Source organism: Solea solea, chromosome 12 (assembly GCF_958295425.1).
Source record: "Solea solea chromosome 12, fSolSol10.1, whole genome shotgun sequence".
In the NCBI taxonomy this organism is placed as follows: Eukaryota; Metazoa; Chordata; class Actinopteri; order Pleuronectiformes; family Soleidae; genus Solea; species Solea solea.
In genome coordinates this window covers 17070242-17084123 of record NC_081145.1, presented here as the reverse complement: position 1 = coordinate 17084123, position 13882 = coordinate 17070242, and the positions used below count along the sequence as shown (strand labels likewise).

The 13882-nt window shown below is 42.5% G+C and overlaps 1 protein-coding gene across 2 annotated transcripts; it reads left to right on the top strand.

Annotated features, from left to right (window-relative positions):
* The first annotated feature begins 1413 nt into the window (after positions 1–1413).
* Positions 1414–13879, top strand: LOC131469663 (ETS domain-containing protein Elk-3-like). Of its 2 annotated transcripts, none has more exons than XM_058644894.1 (5): positions 1414–1678; positions 6799–7007; positions 7805–8590; positions 11876–11998; positions 13058–13879. In XM_058644894.1, the coding sequence occupies exons 2-5, from the start codon at positions 6801–6803 to the stop codon at positions 13154–13156; spliced, it is 1215 nt and encodes a 404-aa protein (XP_058500877.1). In that variant the 5' UTR covers positions 1414–1678; positions 6799–6800; the 3' UTR covers positions 13157–13879. The 2 variants fall into 2 exon arrangements, with proteins under 2 accessions (XP_058500877.1, XP_058500876.1); XM_058644893.1 differs by lacking the exon at positions 1414–1678 and adding an exon at positions 2814–3919.
* Positions 13880–13882: the final 3 nt, after the last annotated feature.

Below are 13882 nucleotides of genomic sequence, written 5' to 3'. Positions count from 1 at the left end.
GTAGCTTCGTTTGAAATATTAGAGCAGCCTGTGGCCAAGCGGAAAAGGAACTCAGCTTGTAACTGGAGGGTCCCTGGTTCAAGTCCCCACCAGGTCAAAAGGGCTGGGGTACCCCTGTGCATGGATCACGTTATTCAAATTCCACTGCTTCACTGAGCTGAAAACATCCTAAAGCAAATGGGTTGGTGTGATATCTGTGGCAGAATAGAAGGCCCATCCTCTGATTCAACAAAATCCATAAATATTCAGTTGAATGATATTCCCCAAATAAAACATGAGGGAGTTCTGATGAAATCCTGCATTAAAACATTCTTGTCCAAAGGTAAAAGAATGTGTGTCTTCTTCAATTGTTTGCCTTTTTTGGTTTGACCTTAAAACTAAAATGTAACTGCTCATATCCACGCAGCCTGAAATCTTAAAACAGATTTATAGTTTCAGCAGCTGTTCATCAATGTTTTTTCCCTGCAAACTAACAATACATTCATTTGAATTACATTTACATGCACTGAAACTGAACTGTCTTTCATGTTTCTACTGCTTGTCCTTGCAATATGATAATCGATATGCCAGGGCAAATATCAATATTTTTAATTAAGGTCCTTGAGTGAGTTTGTGACCTTGACCCATTTTGACTTTGTCAGTCATCATCTACCGCTTTATCCTCTGCCAGAGGGTCGCGGGGGGTGCTGTGCCAATCTCAGCTACATCGGGCGATAGGCGGGGTACACCCTGGACAGTTCGCCAGTCCATCGCAGGGCCACACACAGATAGAGACAAACAACCATTCATTCTCACACTCACTCCTATGGTCAATTTAGAGTGTCCAATTTACCTAATCCCCACATTGCATGTTTTTGGACTGTGGGAGGAAGCCGGAGAACCCGGAGAGAACCCACGCACACACGGGGAGAACATGCAAACTCCATGCAGAAAGGCCCTTGTTCCAACCGGGGCTCGAACCGTGTGGCCCCATTTTGACTTTGTGTGTTTACATATTTTATTTTGTCAGCACTTAAATGTGCCTTTAATTAAAAAATTAATATTAATATTAATATGAATTAATATGAGATTTCTGTCCCCTTCTCCTTTTTGCACGACACAAGAAAGAACCTTATCCTTGTTAAGATTAACAAGTTTGTTAGACGAGTACTTTTACTTGTTCTTAAGTAAAACTTTATCAAAATAGTGGTACTTTTACTTGAGTAGAATATTTCAGTCCACCTCTGCATTAACACACACAACAGAGTCAAGTATGGAAGTACTGAGATTTAGAATCCAGTCTTCAAAGTAACAAGGCGTACGTGAACGCACCGCGGCGGCCTGCTGCTGACTGATGATGATGATGACGTTAGTTCAGGGGCTGTAGGACTTTTGTGCATCCTCCGTGAGCACAGCAGCAGGCCCACAGTCAGCGCACAAGAGGAGGGGAGGGAGGAAAAGTGTGTGTGTTTACACAGACGGCAAACTGCCTGGGGAATCGTAGGGGAGAGGAAGTGAGCCGGCTCTGTGTCTGCCTGCTCCAACTTCCTGCTCTGAAAAAGAAAAAGCACAGGATCCTATTTCAGTCCAGCAGCACAACTGTGAAAGAAAGGGCACAAGTAAGCATGGACAAACACGGAGTCGCACAAGTTTCGCCGTAGAGCTTCGCGGAGGGAAAAGACAAAGTGAGAGATCGCAGGTAAAGTGAACAAAATAAACCCACTCTTTCTCTGTGAACAGCGCTTTTGTTGTCTAATGATGCCTCGGCAGACTGACGGCTGCTGTTAACCCTTCTGTCTGGTTCGGCTCGACTCTCTAAATGTTAGGTTATTTTTGAACGAGATTTGAACGAGAATAGCAATGGATTCGATTTAGTCATAGTTGTACCATCGTCTTCCGGTCCGAGCAACATCTTGAAAATGAGTCAGTGGAGCAGTGATCATCAGACAGACTGCGGTGTGCGCAACAGTTGCCGCAACTTTCAGCTCCCGGATACGAGAGCAGACACACGCACACACAACAGGAGCACAACTGCTAAAAACAACGAGAGTGTGGACACAATTGTATCATACTTATCGATACCCGGTAATATTGTGTTCATTATTTTGTTTGTTTGTTTTTTAAATACATTCTACAGATTTTGAATTTGCAGCCTTTTTTATGAGTTCATGACTCATCACCAGAGATGGAAAGAGCACTGAAATATTCTACTTAAGTAAAAGTACCACTGTTTTGATAACATTGTACTTACAAGGAAAAGTACAGGTCTAAACATTTACTCTAGTTCAAGTAAAAAAAAAGTAGCTTGTTTAAAATATACTCAGAGTAAAAGTTACTTAGTTACTTTTTTAACAAGTTTGGGGTTTCTTCTTATACAAATGTCACATGAATTGTTTTTAATTCAAGGCAAACCTCTACAAATTAAAGTGCTGACAAAATAAAATATGTAAACACATAATATATCAGTCAAAATGGGTCAAGGTCACAAACTCAGTCAGGGACCTTAATTAGCACCAACTCACCTGTCCTCATCATTCACCTGTCCTCATCACTCACCTGTCCTCATCACTCACTGCCAAAGTTACCGGTGTGTGATTTTTTATTTTATTTCAGGTCAACATAATTTTTACTCAGATATGGATTGATGATTTAAAACGTAGAAAAGTTCACTACTTCCAAAAAAACATATATATACTTATTGTATATATGTTACAGTATATACTTTATATATAAAAATGATTTTAGAAAACACAGAAAACCTACTCAATTACAGTGTAGTACATGTAATTCCACCTCTGCTCATCACATTGTGCGATGACATGGATCTAATAAACTTGAGATTGACAACAAGATGCACACTCACCAACCACTTTAATGGGTACACCTAGTCAGGAATCAAGAGGACCTGCAGAACCTCAAACCGAGCAACAGGATGGGGAAGACAGGTGATTTAAGTGACTTTGATCACGGCGTGGTTCTTGGTGCCAGACAGGCTGAGACTGCTGATCTCGTGGGATTTTCACGCACACAACCCTTTCTCTGGTTTTATGGAGGATGGTCTGAAAAAGAGAAAACACCGTGTAAGTGGCTGTTCTTAGGCTGAAATTGCCTCATGATGAGGTCAGAAGAGAACGGCCCGACTGGTTTGAAAAATGATTGAAAGGCAACAGCAACTGAAATAACCACTTGTTACGTCTGAGGTATGCAGAAGATCACAACAACACGTGATCCCACAACACCTCAGGCCTCGAAGCAGCCCGAAGACCACTGGGTCCATGTAGACTGACGCTGATGGCATCTGTGAAATCCCAGATTATGACACACAAGTTAGTATAGAACATAAAAACCTTGTAGCAGCACACACACGGTGGGACTTCATATCTAGTGTTGAGGAGCCACGAAGACAGAAATCACCACAACTGTTTCACACTGGTCATATTTTGTCTGGGACACCCTAAAATCACACACTGTACACCGGGCATTAGATGAGTAAACATACATGGATGGAGCCCTCTGGCTGTACTTTGCCAACCAAATGTTTTCAGACGAAATGCAGGTAAATATGGACAATTGTCTATATTTGTGACACACATACAGAGGAGAGAGCTCATTTTATTAAATGTGCAAAAAACTACCTGCCAATATTTGATTTGCAAAATGTTGTAATGGTACAACCTGGGAGTGTGCAAACCAACCCCTATCTTGCAAGGTCAAAAAAAGTTAAAATCCTGAATCCAAATCCGTGGCTGGATCACCACAGAAATCTAATCTTTTCATTCTTGGACCATAACCTCCACAGAAAATAACATCACAGTTAATTTCCTTTTCTTTTTGAGTTTTGCTGCTTACAGACAACAGAAAACAGGGCCTCTGTTGAACGAGTGGATGCTGAGTCTCCCCCTTGTGGCACTTCAAAATAAACCGCTTGGACTGTATGTTGGTGAGCTAGACGGCCTTTTTAATGACGATTTTCTCAGCTTGAATTCAACTTTGTGTGAGCACTTTAAATGATGATGTGCATTAACATATCACAGATATTGTCCCATCGTTAGTTCAGATATAAGCTCTTTTGGGCCCCTGTTGAATTTTCCACCGTCTGCAAAAGGAAGAGTGCACATTTAGTCATGGCTAAGTAATGTCTGCACACACCATCTAATCTCATTAGGAGTTTCCGTTCGGTCAACACAGTGGATGTCTTTGTGCGCGCGACGAGGCTCCTCAGTCTGAGCATCCACAGCAGGGCAGCGCATCCCCGACCAGAACCACCATAAGTGATGTTCTTAGAAAGTGTTATAACCCCCAGCCGCGGTTTGCTCCATTGTAGTGCTGTGACATAATATTCTCTCTGCATGTGGTGAACCTATCACTCTAATATCGGTGTGTGTCAGCTGCTCGGTGATATGTCGCGTTGCCTCCTGGTGGTCATTACCATGTCCACTGTGCTATTTGCAGCATCTTTGGTGTTCGTTTAGAAGTCATTCTGGTCTAATTGTAGAGCTGTCAGCTGTGTGCGGCTCCACGTTGGCCACCTTTTACTTTTTGCTTCGAAATGTTTAAAGGCCAATCTTAAATGTTGGTTGAGAGTGGGTTAAAGCGAGGAGCCATGGAAAGTGGACAATGATTTGATCTTTTGGCCCACTCCCTCTGGGATTTTGTGGGAAGTGTGGCATGACTGGGGGAAATGATCCCCTGCTGTGGGATCCCTTCTCCTCACCATTTGTCCTTGGAAGTAGAATAGGAGGAAGTCCTGACTTTGACAGGTTTGTAGTTTCACATGGCAGATAAAAAACTCAGGGGATAGCTGGTGTCGGAAGTGAGTTCAGCCCTGTCTTTCTCTCTTTTGTCTGGACAGAGATAATGGCCAGTGTGTTTTCATTGTTTCTGTGAACATCAGTCACTAATCACCTCTCACATCCACTGATCTGACCAAAGATAATACAAGGCGACGGTTGTGTCCATTGATACTGGACAACAGTATGTTAAAAGTGGAACTTTTAATTTAACTAGGGCTGCAACTAAAGATTATTTTCATAATCGATTAATCTTTTGATTGTTTTCTTGATTAATCGAGTATTTGTTTGGTCCATAAAACGTCAGAAGATGTTGAAACAATTCTCTCAATCCTGGAAACGATGATGTCTTGTTTTGTCCACAAAACAAAATGATTCAGTTTTAGTGATTTCTTTGTTATATGGAGTAAAGAAACCAGGGAATATTCACATTTAAAAAGCTGAAAAATTAGAGAGCTTGTTTTAATTATTTGTTGATGATTCATTTAATAATCAATCAATATCCATCCATCCATCCATCTTCTACTGCTTTATCCGAATGCAGCCATACATTTAATATAACAATATTCCACTTTTGATACAAACTAAAATATATTCTAATATATATATTTTAAATGAAAAGTCCAACATTGGGGAAAAAACACTCATTTACCTCAATAAGCATCACTTTAAACAATTCTGTAAATGTATTTATCCAATAAATCTAAACCAACTATGATTGTGATCAGACAGCTTCTAATACTGGGTGCTACATAGTTATTATAGTCTGTAGTAAAAAGGTATTGAGTGTCAAGTTTGAAGAAGAATCAGAAGAAGGCATTAATGAAACATGATGATGCCTTTAAACACTGCTACCAAACAAACTAAACAACTTTTTAAATGTCACCGAATTTCAAATAAAACGGTCACAAATGCCACCTTCCATGATCATAAGTCTAAAATATTAAAATGACTTATCTTTTGAATTAATTTATAAGTGAAATAAACAAAGATCTGAGTTCACACAGTGTTGCCCCACATGACTCTCTGTGGTTAGATTTTGACCAGTGACATTCCTGCGCTGCACACAGGAAGTGATTTGTTTTGAGTCAAGACAGACGGCGGCTGCGCTAGTAAAGCGAGACGGCAAGGGAGATGTTTTCTACCTGAACGCGCTGATGCCAAGAACCCAAAAATAAAACATAAAACTCACTCTTCAAGCAGATTGACAGGATTAATGCCTCTTGTCCCCGCCCACCACTGCGCTGCCGGTGTATGCACTCAAACACTCCCTCAGTCAGGTCTCACTGTTTTCACATCGTTTGTTTTCAGATGAAAGACGCAGTGTCCAAATAGAGTCAATTAACAGCAAAAACAAAGGTTATTTTTCAATAATTCCACTAATTGATAAATGGTCTAACTGTTTGAGCACTCTGTGGCGTTAGCCCCCTGTGCAGCCGGAAACAGTCCCCCCACCATTATTAATATGTGAGCTGGTAGCAGGCAGACAAGAGCTTGGAGGCTGCACATTCCTCTATTAAAGGAATAACCCACCCTGGGCCCGTCATACTTCCTGTGGAGAGAGGGCCAGGTTGAACCACAGCATATTTCTGGCTTGAGCTGTTGTTCCTCCTTATATGTGTTTTCTCTCTCTCTCTCTCTCTTCTGCTGCTGCTGCATTAAACTACGGTCTGTAACACACTGTTCTATTCATCGCCGGTCCACATGTGTAAGCTTACGCAGGCTAGTCCCTCTTCAGCCAGTCACCTCATATAGTCTGTGTGGGGAATCAGGGGAAAAAAGGGCATTTAAATGACATCTTTAAACATCTTGTTTTAAACTATCTCCTGAAAGATATGGTATGTTTTATCCGTACTTAATAGATAAGAATGGAAACGCTCCGAGCCAATCGGCTTGCTTCCTTGGAAAAACACAACTTGTATGGGGAATGATGATAAAAAAAAAAAAAAAAAACGACCTATGGGTGCTTTGACGTTGAATATTCTGCTCCATTTGAGACACAATTTGTCATTTGTTTGTGTCCCTGCAGGTATGGACAGCGCCATCACACTGTGGCAGTTCCTGCTGCAGCTGCTGCTCGACCAAAGCCACAAGCACCTGATTTGCTGGACGTCCACAGATGGCGAGTTCAAGCTCCTCAAGTCGGAGGAAGTGGCCAAGCTCTGGGGGCTCCGCAAGAATAAGACCAACATGAACTACGACAAGCTGAGCAGAGCCCTGCGCTACTACTACGACAAGGTGAGCTCGAGTGAACTCTGATGGAGCACAGGAGCCGCTTCTGTTTGGGGGTGGTGTGACTATTCATGGCGGAGCAGCGGAAAGGATGTAGTAGACGATAAGAGATCTTTGTAGTGCTTCTCTTAAAACCCACAGTGTCCCCTACAGTCACTTCCCCTTCCTCTTTCTCATCAAACACACAGTGGAGCTCTGCTTTTAATGTGACACTCAACACAAAATGGTGTCAGTGTGACGGCTTGCCCGGCTGTTCAACACCCAGAATTCATTTATGTTCTGTTGTTGTCTTGTTGATGATAGATGTCTTTTTGTAATTAATGCAGCACCAAGGTCAGCTGAGGTTGTTTTATTTAAAACATGCGATAGAAAATAATACTCTTTAACTTACAAACTGTAATGCACAACTTTAAAATAAAAACAAAACCATTGCCACGTTATGACAAAATCTATAATCTCCACGTCTCTCTCCGTGTTTGTCCGTATAGCAGATCTTGCGTTGCCTAGCAACACTCCTGCACTAAACACAGGAAGTGATTTGTTTTTGTCTTGCACAACTTTGACTGAAAACATGAAAAAAAAACATTTAAGGGGAGAAATGCTTCTCGACTCACCTGCTACTGCTCTGCTGCTGCTTACACTCAAATCCTCCATCAGTCAGGTCTGAGTCCGTCCGTCCGTTTTCAGATGAAGGATGCTGCAATCAAATAATTCTTTGTGAAGACCAAACCAACATTATCAACAACAAAAAAACATCAAAAGTCAGCTTTAAGTGAACTAAATGCTGTTTGTCTGTTCCACAGAACATCATTAAGAAGGTGATCGGCCAGAAGTTCGTCTATAAGTTTGTGTCCTTTCCTGAGATCCTGAAGATGGACCCGCAGGCCGTGGAGATGGGTCTGGCCTCTGGGCGCTTTCCCCTCCAGGAAGGAGAGGCTCCTGAGCTGGACGTGGAGGAGGAAGAGGAGGAAGACGGGGAGGAGGAGGCACAGAGGAGGGCCCTGGCAGCGCTGGGGGCTCAGCAATGTCGTAACGACTACCTCCGCTCAGGTCTCTACTCCTCCTTCAGCATCAGCTCCCTTCAGAACCAGCCGGAGCTGCTCCGAGCCCTGCGTGAGCGCCAGGAGGAGTCCTGCTCCGTCATCCGCTTTGGCACCAACGCCAACGAGAGGAGCTCCCCTCCCTCTGCCAAGCCAGAGTCCTACATCTCCCCCAGGCCGTCCAGGCTCTCCTCTCATTCCCATTCCCCATCTCCCCCCCATACCCAGCCTGGACGAAGCTGGGGCACTGGTGTCAAGGAGGGGGAGGGGGACTCTGACCAGAGCGCTCAGCCTCTCAACCTCTCCTCCGGGCACCGGGAGCGAGCTCTGCAACCTCCAGAGAAGAGAAGCAGCAGCAGCAGTGGTAGAAGTAGTTCTGTTGGTAATGGTAACCATAGAGATGAACTCCCACCAAAAAGCAAGAAGCCCAAAGCTCTGGAGATCTCTGCCCCATCCCTGCTGCTGGCAGGAAGTGACATCGGCTCCATCGCCCTCAATAGCCCAGCGCTCCCGTCTGGCTCCCTGACTCCTGCCTTCTTCACTGCACAGGTGAGATGATTTACCGGACCTTTCCTTAACTTGAATACCAGCTGGGACTGATCGATCTTGTAGTGATGGGTGGTGCTGATACCGAGAGAGACGACCTGGTACTGATCCAGTTTCTGGTTGTATGAATTGTAAATATGTGATAATCTCATTTTAAGCGCATGCCTAAACAATAATCAAATATATTTGATAATTCCGGGTCATAATTATTAGTTTTACCGGCTTACAGAAAAATCAAACACACAGTAACACACAAAACAGGCTGAAGATGAGTGAAACAAGAAGAGTGTTGCCATTATTGGACAATAATACAATTTCATGCCACAGTTACCCTGATCAAAAATAATCACAAGTCACAATATTTTAGGGATGATTGTTTAAAAAGATGCTTTCGTGCATTTTACTTTATCTGCTGAGGTTCAAAATTTGGCGCAAAGGTGATTTTAATGTCTTTGGGCTGTTTTGGAACTCTAACAGTGAGTGCATTATTGTACTTGATTTAGTCTGTGATTTACTATAGCCTCGTGTAACCTTTCATGATAACAAAACAAATTGTATCCAAGAAAAAAAAAATGCTGGGGCATCAGGAAAATTCCCAAATCTGAAATTGGATTTGTCCATTTATCCATGGATGACATGCTGGATGAAGCGTAGGCACCGTTTTCCTCCTCTTTCCTAATCTCATGATTCAGAGAGTCTACACATGGTGATGATATTAGCTTTGTGAGAACACGATCAACCATTCAATGTGTCACTCAGCCTTAGTTTCCCCAAAATACACAACAGTTTAAAAGTTTGAGACACTTTTCAGGACAATACTATACTGAAGAACTAGTACTATTAATATGATTTCTTGCTTTCGTTTAAACCTGCACCACACACACACACACACACACACACACAAAGACATTACTGTACACTATCTACATTACAGAAATAAGTGGAGAAATATTGTAAAACTTGCAACTGGCAGCATATGTAGGGATCAAAGCTGCTCAATTTTGTTTATAAAAAAACAAAAAAAAAATCCCAAATCCAGTTCCCTGTTCACCAAAATCGAATGATTTCCTCTGTTAGGCCATTTATCCCCAGAAAACGTCGTTAAAATTCATCCTCTGCCTTTTGAGTTCTGCTCAAAATCAGACAGGCTGTAAACACAACCTCCTCGGTTAGTTAATTACTCCTGAGATTGCTCCATAACCTGCCTTAATTTGTCTGGTTAAGATCAGACTCACCATTACTACACTATGACACATCGCTCCAAGTTTTCTTCTTTCTGCTCTTGGTCATTTTTAAGAAAAACTGGAGATCATGTCTGAGTGCCAGCCTCAGATGAACTAGTTAGCCCAATACTAATCCAATCTCAGAAAGAAGGACAATAATTCTGTGATGCTATCTGTGCCCATCCCCTCTGTGCACTGGTCTGGCAGGGGGTGGTGGCATGATCACATCCATGCAGAGAATGATGTCAGTGTCCCTTAAGCAATCAGAGAGCGCAACAGAGAGACATGCAAGGAAACCTGGCACGTTTGGAGGAAAGGCCACACTTATGTTATCTGGGCAAACTGTTGTTAAAAGTCAGCCATAAGTTTGTACTTCGTACTTTCGCTTTGAACTTGAAAGACAAATATTAATGACATCGTTTGTGGATCTACTGCAACTAGTAGAAAAATGTATGTAACACATCCAATATTTACTTTTTGACTTATTCTGATTGTTCAGTCTAAAACAACAGGATGACTTTAAAATTTGACAGTACAATTCTGTCACAATTTCATTTATTTAGGTCCAAAGTCAACTCTGATGAGCTTGTACTTTATTGTCTTTCTGCTGTGTGACATTAGACGTTACTCCTGAGGCTTAAGCCACAACTTTAATTTAGTTTAAACAGATTGTAAGGTTTAGGTGAAATTCTGTCTATTTTGCTGAAATCTAATATATAATTATATATTGATAATGATGTTTTGTTTTTAATGTACTGTAATGATTGTGTGAATGGACAAACTAAACACTTAAGAGTCAGATTGTAGTCGAGCTAGCCTTAGTTGGACTAACATACCTGGATGATGCCATTCATAGTCTGACTACTCCTGCATGTATACACGTAGTCGGACTACGGAGGCGGAGTCAGACGAACACGGCCAGTAAATAGTTTTTCTCGTTTTCTATACTCGGACTCAGCAAGTTGTCCGATTGCCTGTCTTAGCCAGAATGCGGCCTTAGCTCGATCAAACTGTGCATGTAAACCCCAGGTTTTCCTACATTCTAGGAAGGGAAGAGGGAAGTGAGAGATATTCAGCTGCAGCGTAACACTTTACCCATAGATGTTGCCAAATCCTATACGCTGTAGCTTTAATGGAACAAGAGAAAGCGCTCAGACAATGCAAACCTCTGCCAAGGCTGCTTAGTGTCCCACAGTATCATTACACTCCCCTATTTTCAAGGTTAACAATTGTTTAAAACATATTAAAAACCCCTGAATCTGTACCTGAATCTTCTTTGGACCATAAACCACATCCCCAGAATATTTCATTCAAAAGCATCCTTTATTTTTGGAGTTATGCTGCTCACAGACAAACGTGGCCAAAAACAGAAACTGCTTGGAGAAGGTAACGACGGCTTCTACGCTGAAGTTGCTCCAGAGAGAAGTGACGCTGCTGCGACGTTTGTCCGACACGTACAATCACCGTTTTCTGTTTATTGGGTCGCTAAAAGTGGGATCAGAGGAAAACAACCGATTTACAGAAATCTTCTCCAAGCCCAACCTATGAGAGCAGGGAAGAGGCCCTAAGTGATGCCATATGCTCCAATAATTCCATTAATAATGGGAGCAGGGCTGGTCCCTCTGCAACACTGGCTCACGTCTGAGGTGACACAGGGGAAAGTAAGGGGGAGGGGAAGGACAAGACCAGGGGAGAGAAGGAGAAATTGATTTCATATGTTTTCTCTCTAGTCTGCGTTCCGAGGGCTTGAGGACCCCTCTTCCCTCCGCCCTGATCAACAACAACCCCCACTGTCCAGCACCTCTCCTCCACACGTCACCCCTGTATTCTAGGGGGGAAAAAAAACCTCAGACTTCCTTCCTGCTTCGTCAAGTTTGTTTTTCCAAACGCCAATACACGTCCATTTACCGTTTCAGCATGTTTCGCATTACCAGAGCCCTCGGAGAAATCCTCTCCAGCCAGTGGGTCTCTGTCGGGTAGGGTTTTTTTGTCACTGGTTTTGCACTTATTTACATGAAGCCTCCCTCGCTCTCTCTCTCTCTCTCTCCCTCCCTCTCCTCCACAGACTCCCTCTGGTTTGTTGTTGGCTCACAGTCCGCTGTTGTCAGGCATCCACTTCTGGAGCAGCCTGAGCCCCGTCGCCCCACTCAGCCCCGCCCGGCTGCAGGGCCACAGCTCCCTTTTCCAGGTAAGAAACACTGTGGAGAGAGGGCGTGGTGAGAGAGAGAGAGAGAGAGACGAGCGGGAGATGAGAACAGAACAGGTTAATTGTTTACTGGTAGTAACAGTCGAGCAGGAAGTGGTGAGACTGCAGGTGAAAGTAAGAAAAATCCCCCGTTCTTTAAATCAGTCGTTAAAGCTGATGAGCCAAGGTAATGACTTTGGAAGATGAACCGGTTTACAACACACATTTTGGTTTATCTTTTATTACAAGTTGTAAAATGATTAGCTCCAGTTTTTATTGGCTGAAACTCCAGTATATGGAATCCCTTTATATCTACTAGTAAATAATTATCAGTAGTGCTCCCATCAGATTTATATTCTTATCTTTTTAAATTGAAATCATCAGCATAGAATTTGTCCTTTTTAGAGCAGTAACTACATATGTCTAAACAGAGCGGGCTTACCTTTTATTATTGTTTTATTGGGGTTATAAATTTGAACCAAACATGATGAAATTTGACTTTTTGAGTCATTAGTGAACACAAATTTTGGTTTTAAACCGTCTCCCTGACTTAAATGATATGTAGAATTTAAAATACAAACACAATGTTTTTGAGTTGTGAAAAACAACAGACATAAGCCGTGGTGAAACTAGATGTGACTTAGTGAGCAGGTCCAGCAGAGGTGTCCTGTTTCAGTGCTGTGAGCGGGAGAGGAAATCCTGTGAATACTTCCTGTTTGAGCCCAGGGGAGCCAGTTTGAACAGGGTGGACTGGTTTGAGAGCTGCTCCTCATTTGTGAAATCATACATATATATACACACACACACACCCCTCAACACACACACACACACAAGGATGCAACGGATTCTTTGTGAACAAATAATGTTGACTACTTCTTCTGTTGTAGAGGTGCAGGGGACAGAGATAAAGGCGAATAGGTACAATGAATTATTAAAAGAAAAAAAAAAAAAAAAAACAGGAAGCCAGAGCAGTGACAATGCTGCAGTTCCTCTCCGGAAAGCAGCCTTCATAGACCCTGTCCCCTCCTCACTAACTCTCCACCCCTTTCTCTTCCTCCACAGTTCCCGAGCCTAATCAACGGACACATGCCTGTTCCTCTGCCAAACCTGGAAGGAACACCCTCCTCCCTGCTCCTGTCCCCCAACACCCACAAATCCTGATCCAGGGTCTGTGAAAAACCTCCCATCTTCGTCCACCTCTTGTTGAAAGTCATTGTCACCATCACCATCGTCGTCGGCACCAGCAGTGACCTCTTGTCAAAACCCGCTTCAGAAAAGTCCTACGAGACAGTATGTGACCTCAGTTTATTTTGCACTTGAGTTGCGTCAGATTCCAGTGGTTGAAAGCACTTGGTTTAAAAAAAAAAAAAAAAAAGCCATATTGCCGCGATGTCTGTGAGGCGTCTGAGGCCATTTGTGATAAAGTGCAGCACATGCCCATGCGACCCTGTTCACGATGAACAGCAGTGATGTGTTGCGAGCTGAAAGACGCTAGCCCGCCGCTCATTCTGCGCTTCATGCGCAGTTGTTTTTAATCTTGCTAGACACAGATAAACAATGTTTTTTTTCCCTAAAATATTCATCACAATGCGAGACCGGTTGTTTCACTGGTGTGGTATTGTATGTAACGTATGCACTATGCTTCTCAGATAGTACCGGCTGTGCCTTGTTGTCCTTTTTTTTTTTCCCCTCTTTATTTCAAAAATATTTTAATGAAGACGAGATTTCAAATCAACGAAAAAAAAACAACTTTGTAATGCTTGTAATGTTCTTTTTTTATATATATATATAATGGACTTGGTATACAGTATGTATTCTGTATATTTTTTTGTATTGTGAAGAATGTCGTGTCATTTTCAATAAACGAAGCATTGAATGCTTGAACCC

Bases quoted from the DNA above. Each gene is read 5' to 3' on its own strand.
- LOC131469663 (XM_058644893.1), top strand. From the start codon at position 3,865: ATGCTGAGTCTCCCCCTTGTGGCACTTCAAAATAAACCGCTTGGACTG. The intron at 3,920-6,798 runs GTGAGCTAGACG...GTGTCCCTGCAG, and splicing joins ACCGCTTGGACTGTATGTTG to GTATGGACAGCGCCATCACA. The intron at 8,591-11,875 runs GTGAGATGATTT...TCTCCTCCACAG, and splicing joins CTGCCTTCTTCACTGCACAG to ACTCCCTCTGGTTTGTTGTT.